Below are 22,657 nucleotides of genomic sequence, written 5' to 3' on the forward strand. Positions count from 1 at the left end.
GTGTGTCTCCACCCCTCTCCCTGTGTGTGTGTCCTCCCGCCCCTCTCCCTGTGTGTGTGTCCTCCCGCCCCTCTCCCTGTGTGTGTGTCCACCCCTCTCCCTGTGTGTCCACCCCTCTCCCTGTGTGTCCACCCCTCTCCCTGTGTGTCCACCCCTCTCCCTGTGTGTGTGTCCAACCCACTCCCTGTGTGTGTGTCCAACCCACTCCCTGTGTGTGTGTCCATGTGTCTCCACCCCTCTGTGTGTGTGTGTGTGTGTGTGTCTCCACCCCTCTGTGTGTGTGTGTGTGTGTGTGTGTGTGTGTGTCTCCACCCCTCTGTGTGTGTGTGTGTGTGTCTCCACCCCTCTGTGTGTGTGTGTGTCCACCCCTCTGTGTGTGTGTGTGTGTGTCCACCCCTCTGTGTGTGTGTGTGTGTGTCCACCCCTCTGTGTGTGTGTGTCCACCCCTCGTGTGTGTGTGTGTGTCCACCCCTCTGTGTGTGTGTGTGTGTCCACCCCCTCTGTGTGTGTGTGTGTGTCCACCCCTCTGTGTGTGTGTGTGTGTCCACCCCTCTGTGTGTGTGTGTGTGTGTGTGTCCACCCCTCTGTGTGTGTGTGTGTCCACCCCTCTGTGTGTGTGTGTGTGTGTGTGTCGCCACCCCTCTGTGTGTGTGTGTGTGTCGCCACCCCTCTGTGTGTGTGTGTGTGTGTCTCCACTCCTCTGTGTGTGTGTGTGTCCACCCCTCTGTGTGTGTGAGTGTGTGTCCACCCCTCTGTGTGTGAGTGTGTGCGTGTCCACCCCTCTGTGTGTGTGAGTGTGTGCGTGTCCACCCCTCTGTGTGTGTGAGTGTGTGCGTGTCCACCCCTCTGTGTGTGTGAGTGTGTGCGTGTCCACCCCTCTGTGTGTGTGAGTGTGTGCGTGTCCACCCCTCTGTGTGTGTGAGTGTGTGCGTGTCCACCCCTCTGTGTGTGTGTGAGTGTGTGCGTGTCCACCCCTCTGTGTGCGTGAGTGTGTGTGTCTCCACCCCTCTGTGTGTGTGTGTGTCTCCACCCTCTGTGTGTGTGTGTGTGTGTCTCCACCCCTCTGTGTGTGTGTGTGTGTGTGTGTCTCCACCCCTCTGTGTGTGTGTCTCCACCCCTCTGTGTGTGTGTCTCCACCCCTCTGTGTGTGTGTGTGTGTGTCTCCACCCCTCTGTGTGTGTGTGTGTCTCCACCCCTCTGTGTGTGTGTGTGTCTCCACCCCTCTGTGTGTGTGTGTGTGTCTCCACCCCTCTGTGTGTGTGTGTGTGTGTCTCCACCCCTCTGTGTGTGTGTGTGTGTGTCTCCACCCCTCTGTGTGTGTGTGTGTGTGTGTCTCCACCCTCTGTGTGTGTGTGTGGTGTTCTCCACCCCTCTGTGTGTGTGTGTGGTTGTGTGTGTGTGTGTGTGTGTGTGTGTGTGGTGTGTGTGTCTCCACCCCTCTGTGTGTTTGGTGTGTGTGTGTGTGTGTGTGTGTGTGTATGTGTGTGTGTGTCCACCCCTCTGTGTGTGTGTGTGTGTGTCCACCCCTCTGTGTGTGGTGTGTCTCCACCCCTCTGTGTGTGTGTGTGTCTCCACCCCTCTGTGTGTGTGTGTGTGTGTGTGTCTCCACCCCTCTGTGTGTGTGTGTCTCTACCCCTCTGTGTGTGTGTGTGTGTGTCCACCCCTCTGTGTGTGTCCACCCCTCTGTGTGTGTGTGTGTATGTGTGTGTGTGTCCACCCCTCTGTGTGTGTGTGTGTGTGTGTGTGTGTGTATGTGTGTGTGTGTCCACCCCTCTGTGTGTGTGTGTGTGTGTCCACCCTCTGTGTGTGTGTGTGTGTGTGTGTGTGTGTGTGTCCACCCCTCTGTGTGTGTGTGTGTGTCCACCCCTCTGTGTGTGTGTGTGTGTGTCTCCACCCCTCTGTGTGTGTGTGCGTGTGTGTCTCCACCCCTCTGTGTGTGTGTGCGTGTGTGTCCACCCCTCTGTGTGTGTGTGTGCGTGCGTGTCCACCCCTCTGTGTGTGTGTGCGTGCGTGTCCACCCCTCTGTGTGTGTGTGCGTGTCCACCCCTCTGTGTGTGTGTGCGTGTGTGTCCACCTCTGTGTGTGTGTGTGTGCGTCCACCCCGCTGTGTGTGTGCGCGTCCACTCCTCTTCCTCTGTGTGTCCACCCCTCTTCCTCTGTGTGTCCACCCCTCTTCCTCTGTGTGTCCACCCCTCTTCCTCTGTGTGTCCACCCCTCTTCCTCTGTGTGTCCACCCCTCTTCCTCTGTGTGTCTCTGTAGTTTATGTGTCAGGGGGCTGGGGTCAGTTTGTTATATCTGGAGTACTTCTCCTGTCCTATTCGGTGTCCTATGTGAATCTAAGTGTGCGTTCTCTAATTCTCTCCTTCTCTCTCTCGGAGGACCTGAGCCCTAGGACCATGCCCCAGGATTACCTGACATGATGACTCCTTGCTGTCCCCAGTCCACCTGGCCATGCTGCTGCTCCAGTTTCAACTTCCACCTGACTGTGCTGCTGCTCCAGTTTCAACTGTTCTGCCTTCTTATTATTCAAACATGCTGATCATTTATGAACATTTGAACATCTTGGCCATGTTCTGTTATAATCTCCACCCGGCACAGCCAGAAGAGGACTGGCCACCCCACATAGCCTGGTTCCTCTCTAGGTTTCTTCCTAGGTATTGGCCTTTCTAGGGAGTTTTTCCTAGCCACCGTGCTTCTACACCTGCATTGCTTGCTGTTTGGGGTTTTAGGCTGGTTTTCTGTACAGCACTTTGAGATATCAGCTGATGTACGAAGGGCTATATAAATAAATTTGATTTGATTTGTCCCCACCCCTCTCCCTCTGTGTGTCCCCACCCCTCTCCATGTGTGTGTGTGTGTGTCCCCACACCTCTCCCTGTGTGTGTGTGTGTCCCCACCCCTCTCCCTGTGTGTGTGTGTGTCCCCACCCCTCTCCCTGTGTGTGTGTGTGTCCCCACCCCTCTCCCTGTGTGTGTGTGTGTCCACCCCTCTCCCTGTGTGTGTGTGTCCCCACACCTCTCCCTGTGTGTGTGTGTGTGTGTGTGTCCCCACCCCTCTCCCTGTGTGTGTCCCCACCCCTCTCCCTGTGTGTGTGTCCCCACCCCTCTCCCTGTGTGTGTGTCCCCACCCCTCTCCCTGTGTGTGTGTCCCCACCCCTCTCCCGGTGTGTGTGTCCCCACCCCTCTCCCGGTGTGTGTGTCCCCACCCCTCTCCCGGTGTGTGTGTCCCCACCCCTCTCCCGGTGTGTGTGTCCCCACCCCTCTCCCGGTGTGTGTGTCCCACCCCTCTCCCGGTGTGTGTGTCCCCACCCCTCTCCCGGTGTGTGTGTCCCCACCCCTCTCCCGGTGTGTGTGTCCCCACCCCTCTCCCGGTGTGTGTGTGTCCCCACCCCTCTCCCGGTGTGTGTGTGTGTGTGTGTGTCCACCCCTCTCCCTGTGTGTGTGTGTGTGTGTGTGTGTGTGTGTCCACCCCTCTCCCTGTGTGTGTGTGTGTGTGTGTGTGTGTGTGTGTGTGACCCCACCCCTCTCCCTGTGTGTGTGTGTGTGTGTGTGACCCCACCCCTCTCCCTGTGTGTGTGTGTGTGTGTGTGTGTGTGTGTGTGTGTGTGTGTCCCCACCCCTCTCCCTGTGTGTGTGTGTGTGTGTGTGTGTGTGTGTGTGTGTGTGTGTGTGTGTGTGTGTGTGTGTGTGTGTGTGTGTGTGTGTCCACCCCTCTCCCTGTGTGTGTGTGTCCCCACCCCTCTCTCTCCCTCCCTCCCTCACCCAGCCCTGCAGCTGGTCACCAGTCTCTCTCGTCCTGGCATGATACTCACTGGGCCCCACGTGACTTTTCCCTGACCACCTCTTTTCCCTCTCTTTCTCCTCCTGCTGCAGGCCTGAGACAGAGGGCTGTAGAGCAGCACCCGCCCCTGGCAGCTGCCCACAGAGAACTAAGCCCACTGCTTATAGGGCACTCCGCTGACCCTGCTTACTCCTGGAGTACACCACCACTACACGCTGACCCGGCCCCTGAAAGAGACAGTGAAAGCCGGACCCACTGACTGCCACAGCGATGCTACGCTGGTCGTCTCCCCCATGGTGCGTCTCTGACCTGTGGACGGACCTGTTCTACCTAGGGTTTCTCTTTCACAGCTCTCCGTCTGTCTGTCTGTCTGCCAGTCAAGGGCCAATTTGGCTACAACGTGTTGCTTTAAGTCGGTCATGTAAATCACACAAAAACACACAACAGAGCTCAGAACTCTTTATCAGCTACGTCCCCTGCTTATATTCACAAGCTAATCTATGAAATGTATTAAAACCATTTAAATGCTCTAAACATACTTTTGTTTTTACAAGGAACACGTGTACACCTAAGTTAAATGTAGGCGGATGCAAACATTTAAGAACAGAATTCAAATGTTGAGATATTAAAGATAGAATCTTTAAATTTTTCTAGGCGCACTGCCCACAAATGTCAAGTCACACAGGAAAATATTTAGGTGCATATGTGAGTAAAATGGTTGCACTGTAAGTCCCCGCATTTGACACCACTCACTCCAACAAAGACATTATCAATCAAACCACACTGTGCAAACAGTGTGATCACTCAATATGGAAGTTAATGCCCTGGAAGGAGTTAGAGGGGTGTTGTTTGTGTACTGTGCACAGACTGGTTAAAAATGAAAACCAGTTCAAGGTTTGACATTGTGGCTTGCCAAACTCTACTGCATGGCTGCCCGACCTGGCTACTAATTGCATGAGATAAAGTTACATTTTTGGCATTACATCTTCCCTGGCAGCCCTACAACCACATGGGAAACCACTTCATAAAATATCATTCTAGCTCTGCTAAGATTGATTGTGTGCTGCCTTCAGCCTTCATTGTTTGTTGTTTGTTTACTTCTACATGATCGTCACTAGACTTCAACCATCTCCCTGACCACCTTCCTCTGATCAAGCCATGGACTGTCCCTCTGTCTTAGAGGATGCATGCTCTCAGACTTGACCTCTATTGGGTGACCTAACTAAGGCTCGGCTACTCATGATGTATCGCTTGTTTGTTTATTGCTTTTGAAGCGCTTTGAGATTTTTTATAAAAAGCGCTATAGAAATGTAATTAATTATCACTTATTCTTTCCACTGCCACAGGGGACAAAAATGACAGATTGCTCTTTTTACAGTTATCTGTTTTCACTTACACTGTAGGTTTACAGAGACATTACATTGTGTTTATATTTGAGAAAGTGAATGTAGGTGCATGGCTTACCTTGTCCTTTTCGTGTGGCAGCAGGCGGACAGGTGGGAGGGAGTCCAGCGCCACGGTGCCTGTCCCATCCAACTGGGAGCTACGGCTGATGAGGTGGAACAGCGGCCCATTCTTGGCCACCCTGCCGTGGGCACACGCCCGCTTCAGTGCCACTCTCAGCTGCTGGTGGAACAGCCCGGGCCCCATGGAGCCACTGCCAGACAGGTAGGCCGCCACATCACCCTGGCACTTGAGGAAGCGCTCAACACTTTTTAGAGTGGAGCCCCCTGGCTCATGGAGCCCCTCCAGGGAACGCTTGATCAGCTTGTTCCAGTCCAGCCCTGGTTTCTTCCCAGAGCGATGGTGGCTACCGCCATGGCCCACATGCCCATGATGACCACCCCCTCCTCCACTGCTGCCCAGGCGGGGTTTGGGGAAGGCCAGGCGGCCGGGGTTCTCCGGATCCTTGTAAGAGTTGAGCCCCTTGTTAGAGACTTTGAGGATGGTACCATCCTTGACACTGAGCTCCAGCTGCTCCAGTATAGTCTTGCGGTCCAGCCCGTGGGACATGGACACAGCGTTGCATATCCTCTCCTCCGATGGCCGCTGCTTCTGCTTCTTCACCTTCTTGATGGCCTCCAGGATCCAGGTGGTGTACATTGGGTTGGCCAGCTTCACCATGACTGCGGCTGGAGGTCGCAATGACGACACACACACAAACACACGCCCGTAGCGGGCAAAGGGTAAGAATCCCGCGGCCCAGGCCGCCTCCTCCTCCTAGCCCCTCTGTCCGAAGACTATCCTTTGTCCCGGGGCCGCACAGTGAGTCCCTCAGAGCCTGGTCCTGAGCAGCACGGCAGGGAACAGCTCACCATAGCATAGGCTCCCCCGCCAACCCACCCAATAAAGCTTGGTCCACCCACTACCCTCTCCCGGCAGGGTCAGTTAGCCTGGAGGAGAGCAGTGTCGTGGAGCAACAGGTACTATACTAACTCTGGAGCTGTGGTGGACCCACACACACTACAACAATAACACTTAGGTTTCTCCCACTACTGCCTGTTGCAAAGGGCCTAGGGACAAACGGCTACAACCTGAAGATTCAGTCTCCCCTCAATGTAAATAAGAGTCTCTCAGTGTGATGTGGACACCTTGACTGTCATCTTTAGTTGACGATCAGTTGTACTGTAAGGTTAGAATCAGGACAGTGGGGGAAAATGTTTTCTGTAGATTATTGGAATAAACTCTTTTGCAGAAGGATGTAAATGTATTTCATCCGTGCGGCTCCACTCCTTCACCCTCTTTCTCTTCTTCGCTCTCCAGCGGTATCCACCTGTTCTCCGGCCTGGAAGGGGACAGATCTCTCACCCCAGGGAGCAGCGAGGGCTGATCACCTTCATGCACAGTCAACTTCAGCAGGAAACGCACCCTGCTGAAACAAAGGACACAAACATGGAAGGGTCAGAAAGTGTGTGCAAGAGAGAAGGCAGCAAGACGGTCACATTCTGCAGGCAAAAACTGAAAGAAAAACATCTTTAAGTTTTGTATTAGAGTTGAGGTAATTCTGCCGTTTCAAAACATTTGCTTCCTTTAGTGCCTACTGAATGTAACCCTCAAAAGACATGTATTAAGACACTCAAACAACAGCAGCATGTAAACAAAGTCATGCTTGGCAACTAAACACAGAGACAGTTAGGGAGCACACATCTTGTATGAGATGGATACATGCTGCCTGAAGTCTAGATCAACATTACCTGACATGAGCACCGTTTATAACACTGAACATAACAAATACATTTAGGATGGGAAGAGAAAACCCTGAGCAGAGGGCATAGTTAGCTCAGAAAGACAGTGCCAGACTAGCGCCTGAGTAGGTAAACATCAGCCACTGTGATGATCTCTAATGTAGATATGGAGGTAACTTTACATTCTGTTCTCCATTTTTGTGTAAATGCCGATTCTTTAAACCACAAAACCAGAGCAACTCATAAGTGTCATAGTAAACACTATGGAAGAAAGCCCTACCTCCTTTATTTACATGTTATAGTATATTATACCTAAGAATTTCATAACATGTGCTCATGAATTGGGTCCGAAAACAGACATTGATAAAAAGGGCATAACAACAACAGCTCAGATTATGGAGAACAGGATACATTGTTGTTGAATTCTTGACATTATGATTTTGCTAAACCACATGGTTCTCACTTTGAACAGCAAAACAAATCAACTAAAATAGCTAAATAAACGGAACACTACTAGCTATCCACATCTCATGTTTTCAGTGCCTTGGCTTGATTTCAGCAAGCATGCTAACGTTAGATATATTTGTATTCCATGCACAACAAACAAGACCTTGGATTACATTTGTGGAGTAGCTGTTTAATATAGATTTTTTTTTTTTTAAGTGACCTAAGGTAGCTAACGTTAGATGTGTTCGTTATCTAGCTAAACATCTGTCTCATTACAGGTAGCTAGCTATAGTAACCATGTTAACGTTAGCCATTTATTTGAAAACAGATTGGTGTTACCGTTACTATATAGCACAGTTAACAAACAGTAGTTAACGTTAGCTAGCTAGCCAAGAAATAGCCGAGTGTCTCACTTTCTCAACCTACTCCTCTGTTTACTCTCACTGATATGATAGGCAATAGGCTGTGTTGCTACAAACCTGCCCGCGAACTGATATTGCTCATTTGCTTGCTAACAGTAACGAAATAGCTCAAAACAGTAACAACGTGTAGCTAGCTAGCTGTCTTAAGGAAACCAGCGCTTTGACACAATCAACAATGACAGATTCCTACAACGCCCGAGGTTTCAAACAATAACACAGGCAACAATCACAAGGAACAATCTAATTTAGAATAGAATGGATGATATTCACGATGAGATCGTTGACTGCAAATGCACAATGTAAGTTGTAAACGGCCATAACCGCTATCGGGAAAGTGCCAAAATGACGACTTCATAGTGGATAATTTTCAACCTTACAATATATGTTCTATGGCCGTTCGGCCTCCTTCGCCTCGGCTCTGGGTGGAAATATTACCCGGCAAGACGCGTGTCCACACACGGCTACCTATCCCTCACCTTTCCTTACTTCCTTCCTGCATCACCCACCCACATCGTGCCTGCGGACTGCGATGCGGTGAAGACAAGGCCGTTGGAGCGAAGTAGGCCTCGGCTCGCCCCCTCCCTCCCCCCTCGCGATCTTCATCTCCCCGTACCCCGTTCCCTCTACCTCTCGCGTTTCCCAGAAAGCTACCACTGGTCCAGTTCGGGTTTCAAAAGGAAGCTCGGAGACCTTGTAATATCCTCTCCCCACTAGCCGCTACTCACCGGAATTTCGTGTCGAGTTGCCGAAGAGAATGTGCCAAAAATCCTTCGAATCCGAGACAACAACAAGCCCAAAAATGCAGCCAGAGACCAGAGGCTCCAAAGCTGACGCCATCTTTGAGTGAAACAGCAGCTCAGCTAGTGGGGGAGGGGGGAACAGTCGGGGCCAGGGACCGTCTGCGTCGTTCAAACTGCAAAGCGGAGTGGACAGGAGAACTCAATGCAAGGGGAGAGGGGGGAACAACGGAGTTGTAGCTGTGAGGGGTAGATGTCGGTTGAACACATGAAATGGAAGAAAGGGAGGGACAGATGGTGGAGCAGAAAAAAGGATAGAAAGGTGTTCTTGCTGTCTCCACTGGGCGCGCGCGTACACGGAGAGTGTCATTTAAGGGAACGTCTGAATTTATACATTTTACAGCTGTCTCGTGAGAGAAAAATCAAAGCAACTCAGTGTGGTTTTAAATGAGAGGGTATTTAAAGATCAAAGCGAGAGCCCTCTCTACACAGACCGGTAGGTTCTGCAATCTATTGTAGAGGCTCTGTTATCTATTAGAGCAGGAGAATGAACCAGCAAAGATACAGTGCCCCAAATAAATATCGGAGGCTTGTTACTAATATCCGAATACACTTCCTCGACAGTCAGATTATTATGGCTAATATTATCATCCCACACAAAAAAACGCTTATTTTAAATGAGCGCAATGCCGAGCAGCAGAGAACGACACCAACCGACACCGGAAGAAACGACCATTAATTGGAATTGACAGGTGAATCTTGTAACACCTTTTCCCGCTCATGAATGTTCTGCATTTCAGAAGCGGAGCTGTTTTCAAACAATATGGTATTGTTTGAAATAATAGCATATTTTTCATTTGCATATCATTTGGACATTTAGGGAACATTTCTTGATATCTCACTACACGATCTCTGAATCTACAAGTGCCACATTATGTGCTAAGTGCATTATGTCTTGTAGGGCTACATCATGCATGGATCAGTTTAAAGCTATCAGTGAGTGATCTTATTTATACGATTTTATATGATCATATCAACAATGTATAATACATTAAAATTGTCACATCCTACTGGTCACAGAGGTCAATTCAACGTATTTTCCACATTGGTTCAACGTAATTGAAATGAAATTACGTTGAATCAACCAGTGTGTGCCCAGTGGGTTGGAAATGAAGACATGAATTACATTCTTTAGTTTGCTCTTTGTTGAACAGAAAACATCAACGCCTGCCTGTATATCAACCAGGGAAAGACCAGCCCTCCCTATTAAAACTCCCTATTCATGATGATCTTATGATCTCCCTGGACGCTAAATTAAATTATGTGAAGCTTTGTTTAAAATGATTAGCACCCTGCAGTCCTCAGAGAGGGATTATCAAGTCATAAAGGGAGCAATTAGATCATAGGAGGTTTTCACTGGTTAGAAAAACCATATGAGACAAAACATATGCACATTAAAGTAGCTACCCCTATGACACAGTAAGTAGGTAGGTAGGTAGGAATGTAGGCAGGAATGTAGGCTGGCAGGCTATTGTAGTAGCTTTTGACAGAAGATACATATATGAGTGCAAAAAACATTCTAAACCAGCATGAAACTACCATTATCACATCAAATCAAATTTTATTGGTCACATACACATATTTAGCAGATGTTATTGCGGGTGCAGCGAAAGGCTTGTAATGGCATACATCTTAAAATATTAGAAAATGGAATCTTTCAAATATTTCAGTACTATAGTGATCATAAAATGAAACTGAACATAAGTTTGTTGAGATATGTATTGAGACCATAACCCCCCAAGTGCACAACATGAACATAAACATATAGCAATCAACATCAATGAATAATGTCATGCACTATGACAGAGATCTATGACAGAGATCATATCAATTAATGCAGAAGTCTGGTTTAACAAAAACAGTGGAAACACCCCCTGGATGCGAGTAAAATGATGCATGATGCAAAAAAAAAAAGTTTGATATTATTACTGCACTGTTGGAGCTAGAAACACCAGTTTTTCGCTGCACCTGCAAATCTGTGTACGTGACCAATGGACTTTGATTTGATTTGATTTTTACAGACAGGCAGGGTGCACAGACAGGAGGAGAGGCACTTAGCAATAACTGCCAATAGCCTTGGCAGCTATAAAGACGGCCAGACAACTTGATTTTGAGCAGTAGAGTAAGACAATATCACAGAGTATCAAATAACGAATGAAAACATAAGGGAACATGAAAAGAAAATCCTTTTATGCCTGTTGCATTTAGTCAAAGAGAATACTTTATTTTGTAAAGACAACGAAGACAAACACTACTGACATTACATACATGCATTCATGTGTAAAGAGGGTTGAATAGTCAGTGCAGCTGTGAGTAACTGACTGCAGTCAATCTGTGCGGTGGTGCCGCCGGACCCATATAACTGTGCAAAGTTCCTGTTTTGGGGGTTGGGTGAGTGAGAGCTGTTGAGTCCTGCACAGATAGCTAGGCAGTGGCCAGGACTGCTTTTGTCCATGTGAACTAGCAAGCTTCCTGCTGTGGCTGGCTCCTAGCCAAGTCCCAAAACCCCACAGCTCACACCCCTCCCATCCTGAAATGGGCTGCTGAAACATAAAAAGGACATTTCCAGGCCTGTCCGGCAAGAACATGCCCCCACCCATCTCCACCCCCATGGCCCCTATTCCATCCCCTCCCTCAATCCAAAGGGGACAGAGAGCAGCTGGAAGGTAAAGTGCAGCTTGTTGGAAACCCAGAGCCAGGGCCCCGCCTGACTGGACACACTCCAGGGATTGAGGTTTGAATTTAAAGTCAAGCCAGACACCTCTCACACACTCACAAAGTGGTGGAGAACTCTTTGCAGTCTTTCCTCATTCTGAAATTCAGCTGAAAACACAAACTCCTCTGCTTGTAACTTAAAGTACTTTTAAAGTGCCTTGAAGTACACTTCTCTGTCATAGACATTGCCCAATTGAAAGATAAAGGAAGAGGTTGTTTGGAAAACTGAGGTTTGACAAATCAATTGTCTCGCTGACTGTGCCTTGCAATCCTTTCAGTGTGAGTACATTTAGAGATGTGCCACTGACAAGGTAATTTACATGAACAACTCATTCTGACTGTAATCTAATGAATCCTAAGTGGTGGAGTTCTGTATTCAGTAACAATGACAGACAGTAGCGCTACAGTACTGACATATCTATGACAAAGAGCTTTGTCAACTGTAACAAATCTGCATGTCCATGAAGGAACCTGTTGGTTCAAAACAGGAATATTACTCTGTCATAATGCAAGGCATTACTGTGACATACTCATTGTTGTACAGGCAATTTGGGTCCCTTTGGTACTGCTACCATAGCCAAACCCTGTTGGAGAGAATCCATTGTCCAAGGCATCATTCCAAAACACTGCTAGTTTGCCATACCCCAAAATCACAGAATTCTCAAACAAGTCTAGACCTTACAGCGGGATGCATGTCATAATTTAACGCCTTCCTTTAAGAGAGGAACATTATTGAAGGTGGTAAAACACATTTGGTGGTTTAACTCTGGCTTAGCTCCATTTCTGCCATGGGCATGTTCCTAGGGGGATAAACAGCCCCCAGTCCATTCAGTGTGTTGTTGGACCCCCTTTGTCTTTCCCAGACACAAACTGGGTTAAGGCTAGGACTCTCCCCTGGGGCTATAGTCCCTGATACACAGTGGTACCACATGCCGCCCTGCCTGAGAGGAGTCAGCCAAGAGATATCGAGGCCCCAAGTTGTATTTATCCGGAAGGTTCTTCAAGCAGAGAAGAATGCTGCAATATCCTGGATGATCAGTGTTTCTGTTTACTATTTACATATTTATTTAGAATATTTCAAAAGAAAAAACAAACATTACACACAGAAAAAGTTGCGAGATTGGTGTACCCCACGTGATTTATGTCTTCTACAGTATGTCTTCTCCTACAAAAATAAGCTTCAGTATTCCCATGGACCAGTCAGTCTATAGACCTTGAGTTGTAATGTGTAGTCTCATACACTGAGCAGGATGCACCTCAGACAACAATGCCCCCTCCAAGACCCTTTCGCATTCCTGTGGGCCCTATTGGCAGGCTGGGGACTTAACCTCTGGAGCTCATTGTCTGCACTGCTTCTCTTCCACTCTGTCTCTGCAGACTCCCATAGTATATCCCCATTTTCTCCCGCAACACTTACTTTCTCAATAATCTCCTTCTCAATAACTAGTATCACCACTGCCTCTGCTTTAGTAGCTTCATTATGAGTTGGGATGAATGACTACTGGGGGCATGTGGGTTTGTCAATCAATTAACCTATAGGTAATGGAGAGTTCTTTGATATCTTAAGTGTTCTGTGGATATGCCTCTCCTTGAATACTCCCTGTTAATATCATTGATACGTATTCAAGATTATGACCCATATGAAATTTCAACATGGGTTACTTTTAAGTTGAGCCCTTATGTCATATATCAAATAAAACACATGGTGTAAGTCCTCGCTAAGTATTCTATGATCCTCATTATTCATTTAGCCATTCAAGATAGCACATAATTGGGATCAGGTTTGTGTACAGATCTGTATGTTTGTCTCCCCCCTGTGTCGACCAGGGGAAACTAGAAAGATCGGGGGGGGGGGAAATACGTTTAGAGCATATTTTTCTCATAAGATGCAGTAACGTCTCCCATAATGTACTATAGCCATGATGTCAGAGCTAGTAGAATTGTTCAAATAAATAGGAAATGGGCATGTCACAGCTAATCTACAGGCCCTCTGTCTGCTGCCACATGCCCATAGAAGACCATTGCCTGTATTTCCTCTATAAGGTCATCAGCCTGCCACAACTTAACCTTTCTCCATCTACATCACAGACACAATTTACCTCCAGGCTAAGTCCCACTCCCTCCCAACCCACTTGGAATCACAACAACCCCTTTTACTGCGGGCAGCCAGCCAGGGCCTGGAAGTCCTCACTGATACCACCGCAAACAGAGAGAGCTTTAAGGTTGTCAATAATGACTCCATTTACTTAACACCGACCCAAACAACTGCTAATTTATCATGGTTGACGTCTGTCATGAACGGAGACAGATCATTTCTCACAGTCACAACCCCAAAGTTAATTTATACAGAATCAGATCAGGGGCATATTCATTATGGCACACCGTGGCAAAACCTAATGCAACAACCAAAATGAGTGTTTGTTATTGAACCAATGCATGTAGTCCATCCATCTCTGTTTCCGACTGTTTTCTTCTGTTTGGTGCCTAATGAATACTACCCCAGTATATATATTTTTGCAAGCCTTCCTGGGTAGCCTACTTCTATTATCCCTTCAAGGTCACACAGCGTCTAGTTAGTATCATCCCTGTGGTGGGCTAGTCATCTCTGATATGGAGCCTTGTCCAGTGTCATGTTTATATTGACATTTTAGCCATTTAGCAGATGCTCTTATCCAGAGCTTCCCTCAGAAACACACAGAGATACACACACACAGGCAAACTACCCACTGAGCACAGACGTCATCAGTTGAATGTCTACTTTTGATTTATATCTGGTTGAGTTGTCAACTAACGTAAATTCTACGTAAAATATGAATAAAATGTCACCATCTCATTGGATTGACATTAAAAGTTAGATGATAAAAAATAGGAAATGGCCTTATGTCGATTACTTTTTGCAAATCCAATCATTTTTCCACATTGATTCAATGTCACTCAATGTCAATGGGGTTGAAATGATGGGGAAAGAACTTTGATTCTACCAGGGTATGTTCCTCACCTCATCCCAAAGACACACCTTGTCAGATTGTGTCTCATCTAGTCCAGACATGCCCAGAACTCTTCTCTTATAGGTGTTCTATATTCTTCAACTGGGCAGCAGCACAGCTCTTCAGTTTAATGGCTGTCCCTCACTCAGAACATATTGTATGTTGGTTTGGCTTGTTAACATACCGCAAGTCACTTGTCAATCAAGTGACCACCACAATTATATTCTACTTAATCTTCTATTCAAATTAGACTTGTGTTTTATTTACTCATATAAAAGCCCTGGGGCGAGTCACCTGCCAGCTAACACCACTACAACCATAGCAGCTGGACAGATCAGGAGAAAAACACAAATAGATTGGAGGAAGCCCACTGAGCACAGACGTCAATTCAATGTCTATTCCACGTTGGTTCAACGTCATTTTATTGAAATGCCGTGGAAACAACGTTGATTCAACCAGTGTGTTCCCAGTGGGAGGGGCCCTAGGAGCCCTTGGTGTTGCAGTAGTCCCCTCCACTCTTTGTTTCCCTCATCCTTCTGCTGTCCTTAGCTTTACAGGAAACCCATGCAGGGCTGAGGGAGAGTGACACCACGCAGCATGAATAATAGAGAGTTGAGAGCACAGATCCTCATCCTACTATAACACCAAGGTCCCGAGGAGCAGATATGAACAGAACTGTTAACACCATTCAGCTCCTTAGCAGAGAAGGGATGTGTGGTGTAGAATGCATGTAACATTATATAAATCAAGTGTTATCTTGTTATTAAGGAACGTTTTCTTTTGCTGGAATAGCTTTTGCACAATGTGTAAAAACAGATGTCGTGCAAGATCTTGTATATCACTCATAAGTACCTTAAGTATCAATGACCCCATCGGTAAATGTCATTGTTCCATGAGCAGGAAATAACAATTGTGTTATTTATCACCTGGTGTCACACTCACTTTTTATTTAAAAGGATAGGTCGGCCTGCCAGGCCTATATAGTATATTAAAACCTGAGCTCATAAAGTGGACCTATCCTTCAACAGCTGGAAAGTGCAGTGTAACATAGGCCTACTACACACACACACGTTGATGATTGAGAGAGGGAATGATAGAGTATACGAGGAGAGGTTCAGTGGAAAGAATGGACTCCATTTTTGTAACTCTCCCTCTCCAGCTGTCAGCCCGCTCGCTATCCCATGGGGGGTTGCCACGGTGACAGGAGGCCACATGTCTTGGGGGCGTCTTTTTGGTCAAAGGACTCCATTGTTCTTGTGTTAAGCCGTGTTCTCTATGCCCGTCTGCCAGGCCCAGGGACAGGGGCTTCACACCCCAACACTCACACCACACACACAGCCCCACTGAACCCATTAAGTAGTAGGAGACGACACAGCCCCACTGAACCCATTAAGTAGTAGGAGACGACACAGCCCCACTGAACCCATTAAGTAGTAGGAGACGACACAGCCCCACTGAACCCATTAAGTAGGAGACGACACAGCCCCACTGAACCCATTAAGTAGTAGGAGACGACACAGCCCCACTGAACCCATTAAGTAGTAGGAGACGACACGTTCAGCCCTACACTGCAATTACAGCACATATCACTTTTATAGACAGAAATGAAGGAACAAAGCTATTTATATGAGTCCAACTACAAGGATAGAACAAATACAAATTGATCAATGACTCAGATTCTGCTAATGATCTTATGTAAAAAAGACAAACTTATAACAAATAAGAATGTGTGTTGTAGTATTTCTTAGCGTGTTTTTAAAATGGCAGATTATTCCACATAGTAGTACAAGAGCAAAATATCCAATTGAATGTCAAGTAGTTGAGTAGGCCTGATGAATTGAATGTCAAGTAGTTGAGTAGGCCTGATGAATTGAATGTCAAGTAGTTGAATAGGCCTGATGAATTGAATGTCAAGTAGTTGAGTAGGCCTGATGAATTGAATGTCAAGTAGTTGAATAGGCCTGATGAATTGAATGTCAAGTAGTTGAGTAGGCCTGATGAATTGAATGTCAAGTAGTTGAATAGGCCTGATGAATTGAATGTCAAGTAGTTGAGTAGGCCTGATGAATTGAATGTCAAGTAGTTGAATAGGCCTGATGAATTTAATGTCAAGTAGTTGAATAGGCCTGATGAATTGAATGTCAAGTAGTTGAATAGGCCTGATGAATTGAATGTCAAGTAGTTGAATAGGCCTGATGAATTGAATGTCAAGTAGTTGAGTAGGCCTGATGAATTGAATGTCAAGTAGTTGAGTAGGCCTGATGAATTGAATGCCAAGTAGTTGAGTAGGCCTGAGTAATTGAATGTCAAGTAGTTGAGTAGGCCTGAGTAATTGAATGTCAAGTAGTTGAGTAGGCCTGATGAATTGAATGTCAAGTAGTTGAGTAGGCCTGATGAATTGAATGTCAAGTAGTTGAGTAGGCCTCATGAATTGTCCTACTGGCTCCACCAGAGGGTGACATGTACCCACCTGGCCAAAAAAACAAGAGGGATCTTGAAATAAATTTTTAAAAAGGTAATAAATCACTGCTTTACCCTTAGTTTACACACTTGACATAGACAAACTATATTTGTCTTGTAATGCAGGAAACAAAGGAGCGAGCACTCCCCCATTCACATCGATGGGGCTGTAGTGGAGCGGGTCGAGAGCAATGAGAATTATCATTGTCCAGACACACCCACATAGTTGTGATGAGTGCACGACAGCACCTCTTCCCCCTCAGAAGGCTGAAATTTGGCACGGACCCTCAGATCCTCAGAAAGGTCTACAGCTGTATGTACCATTGAGAGCATCTTGACTGGCAGCATCTCCGCTTGGTACGGCAGCTGCAAGGAACCTGACCTCAAGATGCTATAGACGGGGGTGAGTATGGCCCGGTGCATCACTAGGGCCGGGCTCCCTGCCATCCAGGACCTCTATATCAGATGGTGTCATAGGAAGGCCCAAAACATTTTCAAAGATTCCAGCCCCCCAGACCATAGACTGTTCTCTCTACTACCGCAAGTCAAGCGGTACCAGTGCACCATGTCTGGAACCAACACTACCCTGAACAGCTTCTACCCTGGAGCCATGGCTGCTAAACCGTTAAATAGCTCAATCAAATGGCTACCCAGACTAGCTGTATTGACATGTTTTTGCAATAACTCTCCTGTGGCTCTACCCACACACTCAAACATATTTACACTGGCCCTACCCACACACTCAAACATATTTACACTGGCTCTACCCACACGCTCAAACATATTTACACTGGCTCTACCCACATGCTCAAACATATTTACAGTGGCTCTACCCACACACTCAAACAAATTTACACTGGCTCTACCCACACACTCAAACATATTTACACTGGCTCTACCCTCACACTCAAACATATTTACACTGGCTCTACCCACACGCTCAAACATATTTACACTGGCTCTACTCATACACTCAAACATATTTACACTGGCTCTACCCACACGCTCAAACAATTTACACTGGCTCTACCCACACACTCAAACATATTTACACTGGCCCTACCCACACACTCAAACATATTTACACTGGCTCTACCCACACGCTCAAACATATTTACACTGGCTCTACCCACATGCTCAAACATATTTACACTGGCTCTACCCACACACTCAAACATATTTACACTGGCTCTACCCACACGCTCAAACATATTTACACAGGCTCTACCCTCACACTCAAAAATATTTACACTGGCTCTACCCACACACTCAAACATATTTACACTGGCTCTACCCACACACTCAAACATATTTACACAGGCTCTACCCTCACACTCAAACATATTTACACTGGCTCAAACATATTTACACTGGCTCTGCACACACACTCAAACATATTTACACTGGCTCTACCCACACACTCAAACATATTTACACTGACTACGCACCACACATACTACATACGCCCACACAACAAGAACACACATGCATATTGACGCCACACACTTGCTACATACACTGCTGCCACTGTCTATTATCTATCATGTTGCCTCGTCACACCTACCTATATGTACATAGCTACATCAATTATCTTGTACTCCTGTAAATCGACTCGGTACTGGTACTCTCTGTATATAACCATGTTATTTTTACTCATTGTTATTCACTGTATTCATTTCCTGTGTCTCTATTTCTATAATTGTTATATTCCACTTTAACTCTGCATTGTTGGAAAAGGGGCTGTAAGTAAGCATTTCAATGTTAGTCTACACCTGTTGTTTGCATATGACAAATATTCCATGTTTTATTCTTGGATGGGTTGGATATGGCTCTGGCTACATTTATTATTAGAAATACATACAGTCATGTGAAAAAGTAAGTACATCCCCTGAAAAGTAGTAATTTTTTCTAAATATTTGGACAGATGTATATGAAGTCTTTACTTCAACACTATTGACAGATAAAGGTAGCCTAATTTAACAAATGAAACAGATTATACTTTGCAATAATTTATTCATTAAAAAAAAAATCTACAGAAATGCAATACCATAATGTGAAAAAAAGAAATACACCCCTAGCTTCAATAGCTGGTGTTGCCCCCTTTGGCTGAAATATCTTCATGTAGCCCCAAACCATAATGCCACAGCCTCCATGATTTACGGTTGATATGAGGTTCTTCTGTTCAAAGGCTGTGTTTCATTTTCACCAAAGATGTGGCCAAACAACTCCACCTTTGAGTCATCTGTCCAGAGCACATTGTTCCAGTAGTTTTGGTCTTTACCCAGGTGTTGTCTGGCAAACGTCAGTCTTGATTTTCTTTTTTTTGAGAGCAGAGGCTTCTTCCTGACCTCCCATGTAGGCCAAGTTTGTGCAGTTTCTTTCTGACAGTTGACTCATGCACTTCGATATTGATTGTGTCTAGAGGCCTGTAGACCTTGATGTTACCCTGGGGTTCATTAGAGACTTCTATGAGCATCTTTCGGTCAGCTCTTGGGCTGAATGTGGTGGGACGACCTGCCCTAAGTAGATTTCCAGTGGTCTGGAATTTTCTCCATTTGTAGATGATCCATCGGACAGTGGAGCAATGTACTTCGAATTGCTTGGAAATGGATTTAGGTAGGGGTGTACACATTTTGTTCTGCATAAGGAAATTGCATTTGTGTTTATTTTAATTGTATAACATTTTCAAAGCAAATGTTTTTGTGTGTAATTTGTTAAATTGGGTTACCTTTATCAATGAATGTGGTTGGAATTTAGCCCAAATATATCCATGTGTCCAAATATGTAAAACCCCCCCCCCCCAAAAAAAGACCACTGTCGAAAGGGTGTACTTACTTTTTCCAGGACTGTAATATGGCTCTAGATGTAGCCAGTTACATCCCTCTACATAATTATATGGTCACCTCACCTACCTATGAAAATATGGATTTCTCCAAATGTTTTATCATGAACATAGGAGACCAATATTCAATCTACATTTCTGTGGTTAGGTATTTTCTTGTCACTGCACTTGTCTTTGGGATTTAGATGAGGGGAGAGTGACCTCTACTGGCCAACTAGCAACATACAGATTTAAATGTCCAATTCAAATACAATACATGACCAAAAGTATGGGGACACCTGCTTGTCGAACAACTCATTCCAAAATCAATATGGAGTTTGCTGCTAAAACACATCTCCACCATTCTGGGAAGGCTTTCCACTAGATGTTGGAGCATTGCTGCAGGGACTTGCTTCCATTCAGCCACAAGAGCATTAGAGAGGTTGGGCACGGAGGCATGGCTTATTCGATGGGGTTGAGGAGGTCATGGCTCTGTGCAGGCCAGTCAAGTTCTTCCACACCGATCTCGACAAACCATTTCTGTATGGACCTCGCTTTGTGCACAGGAGCGTTGTCATGCTGAAACCGGAAAGTGCCTTCCCCAAACTGTTTGCCACAAAGTTGGAAGCACAGAATCGTCTAGAATGTCATGCTGTAGAGTTAAGATTTCCCTTCACTGGAACTAAGGGGCCGAATCGCGAAAAACAGCCCCAGGCCATTATTCCTCCTCCACCAAACTTTACAGTTGGCACAATGCATTGGGGCAGGTAGTGTTCTCATGGCATCTGTCAAACTCAGATTCGTCCGTCAGACTGCCAGATGGTGAAGCGTGATTCATCCCTCCAGAGAACACGTTTTCACTGCTCCAGAGTCCAATGGCAGTGAGCTTTACACCACTCCAGCCGATGCTTGGCATTGCGCATGGTAATCTTAGGCTTGTGTGCGGCTGCTCCGCCATGGAAACCCATTTCATGAAGCTTCCAACAAACAATTATTTTGCTGATGTTGCTTCCAGAGGAAGTTTGGAACTAGGTAGTGAGTGTTGGAACTGAGAACAGACGATTTTTACGTGCTTCGCGCTTTAGCACTCGGTGGTCCCGTTCTGTGAGCTTGTGTGGCCTACCACTTCGCGGTTGAGCCGTTGTTGCTCCTAGACATTTCCACTTCACAATAACAGCACTTACAGTTGACTGGGGCAGCTCTAGCAGGGCTGAAATGTGGCAAACTGACTTGTTGGAAAGGTGGCACATAGGAGACCCCTCCTGTCATGGCTTCCAGTATTTATGCTGCAATAGTTTGCGTCTCTGACTCTGAATGAGCGGCTATGAAAAGCCAACTGAGATTTACTCCTGAGGTGCTGACCTGTTGCACCCACTTCAACCACTGTGATTATTATTATTTGACCCTGCTGGTCATCTATGAATGTTTGAACATCTTGGCCACGTACCGTTACAATCTCCACCCGGCACAGCCAGAAGAGGACTGGCCACCCGTCAGAGTCTGGTTCCGCTCTAGGTTTCTTCCTAGGATCCTGCCTTTCTTGGGAGTTTTTCCTAGCATCTACATCTGCATTGCTTGCTGATTGGGCTGTTAGGCTGGGTTTCTGTACAGCACTTTGTTACATCGGCTGATGTAAAAAGAGCTTTAGAAATATATTTGATTGATTGATCCTATGACGATGGCATGTTAAAAGTCACAAAGCTCTTTAGTAAGGCTATCCTACTGATCATGTTTGTCTATGGAGATTGCATGGCTGTGTGCTCAAATTTATACACCTGTCAGCAACAGGTGGCTGAAACCGAATCCAGTACTTTTGTCCACATACTTTTGTATATAGTGTATATGACCCCTGCAAATACCATTTTGTAATCGCATACATTAGTCGCCTGCTATTTTATTTATTTCTGTATTTACCATATCAATATGTAGAGCCGAATGTTTTCCTTTCCATTAGCTAAAGGTTGAAAAAGCACGATTCAGTTTAGGTTCTCTGTAACAGCCAAATTAGAGACAAGGAAAAATACATCCGGTCCAAAGGGGAAATGAATACCAGTAAGACTAAATACAATGGTTTTTAATGTTGACATTTAATATTCACTATGATTACCAGTTGAGTTAGTATTGATTGGTTGGTCAGTAGATAATTGTGTGTATATTGACTAGCTTGGTTTGGGAAACCAGCTAGAGATCACTGCAGTCTAATCTATTGTAGGAAATAACTATAGCAGTAACTTTAATTGTTTAGAATTTAAAAAATATACACTACCAGTCAAGTTTTAGAACACCTACTCATTCAAGGGTTTCTTTATTTTCACTATTTCCTACATTGTAGAATAATAGTGAAGACATCAAAACTATGAAATAACACATGGAATTATGTAGTAACCAAATAAGTGTTAAACAAAACATATAGCCAGCCTTTGCACTCTTAACTAGCTTTTTGATTTGATTTAACTAGGCAAGTCAGTTAAAAGAACAAATTATTATTTTCAATAACGGAACTATGGGTTAATTGCCTTGTTCAAGGGCAGAATGACAGATTTTTACCATGTCAGCTCAGGGATTCGATCTTGCAACCTTTCGGGTTACTAGTCCAACGCTCTAACCACTAGGCTACCTGCTGCCCCAAGCTTCATGAGGTAGTCACCTGGAATGCATTTCAATTAACAGGGGTGCCTTGTTAAAAGTTAATTTGTGGAATTTCATTCCTTCTTAATGCGTTTGAGCCAATCAGTTGTGTTGTGATAAGGTAGGGGTGGTATACAGTAGATAGCCCTATTTGGTAAAATACCAAGTTCATATTATGGCAAGAACAGCTCAAATAAGCAAAGGGAAATGACAGTCCAACACTTTTCTAGTTACTACATGATTCCATGTGTTGGTTCATAGATTTGATGTCTTCACTATTATTCTACAACATAGAAAATAGTTTTTTAAAAACCTTGAATGAGTAGCTGTTCCATAACTTTTGACCAGTAGTGTATATATTTATAATTAAACTTTTTAGACATTTCAAGAGAGGCCTGTATAATGTTCAGACAA

At 45.6% G+C, this 22,657-nt stretch overlaps 1 protein-coding gene across 3 annotated transcripts in view; it reads right to left on the reverse strand.

The window, feature by feature from the left end:
- Window positions 1–9,360, reverse strand: part of LOC109896078 (histone acetyltransferase KAT6A) — a 62,935-nt gene extending 53,575 nt beyond the window's left edge. The window contains exons 1-2 of one of the 3 annotated variants that reach the window (XM_031829787.1): window positions 8,561–9,360; window positions 5,246–6,650 (exon numbers count right to left, since the gene is read on the reverse strand). In XM_031829787.1, coding sequence (XP_031685647.1) covers window positions 5,246–5,905 — 660 coding nt within the window. In that variant the 5' untranslated portion in view covers window positions 5,906–6,650; window positions 8,561–9,360. Of the gene's footprint in view, window positions 1–5,245; window positions 6,654–8,560 lie in introns of all 3 variants that reach the window. The other 2 variants (XM_031829786.1, XM_020490303.2) reach the window with 2 other exon arrangements.
- Window positions 9,361–22,657: the final 13,297 nt, after the last annotated feature.

The sequence above is a fragment of the Oncorhynchus kisutch genome, linkage group LG8 (assembly GCF_002021735.2).
Source record: "Oncorhynchus kisutch isolate 150728-3 linkage group LG8, Okis_V2, whole genome shotgun sequence".
In the NCBI taxonomy this organism is placed as follows: Eukaryota; Metazoa; Chordata; class Actinopteri; order Salmoniformes; family Salmonidae; genus Oncorhynchus; species Oncorhynchus kisutch.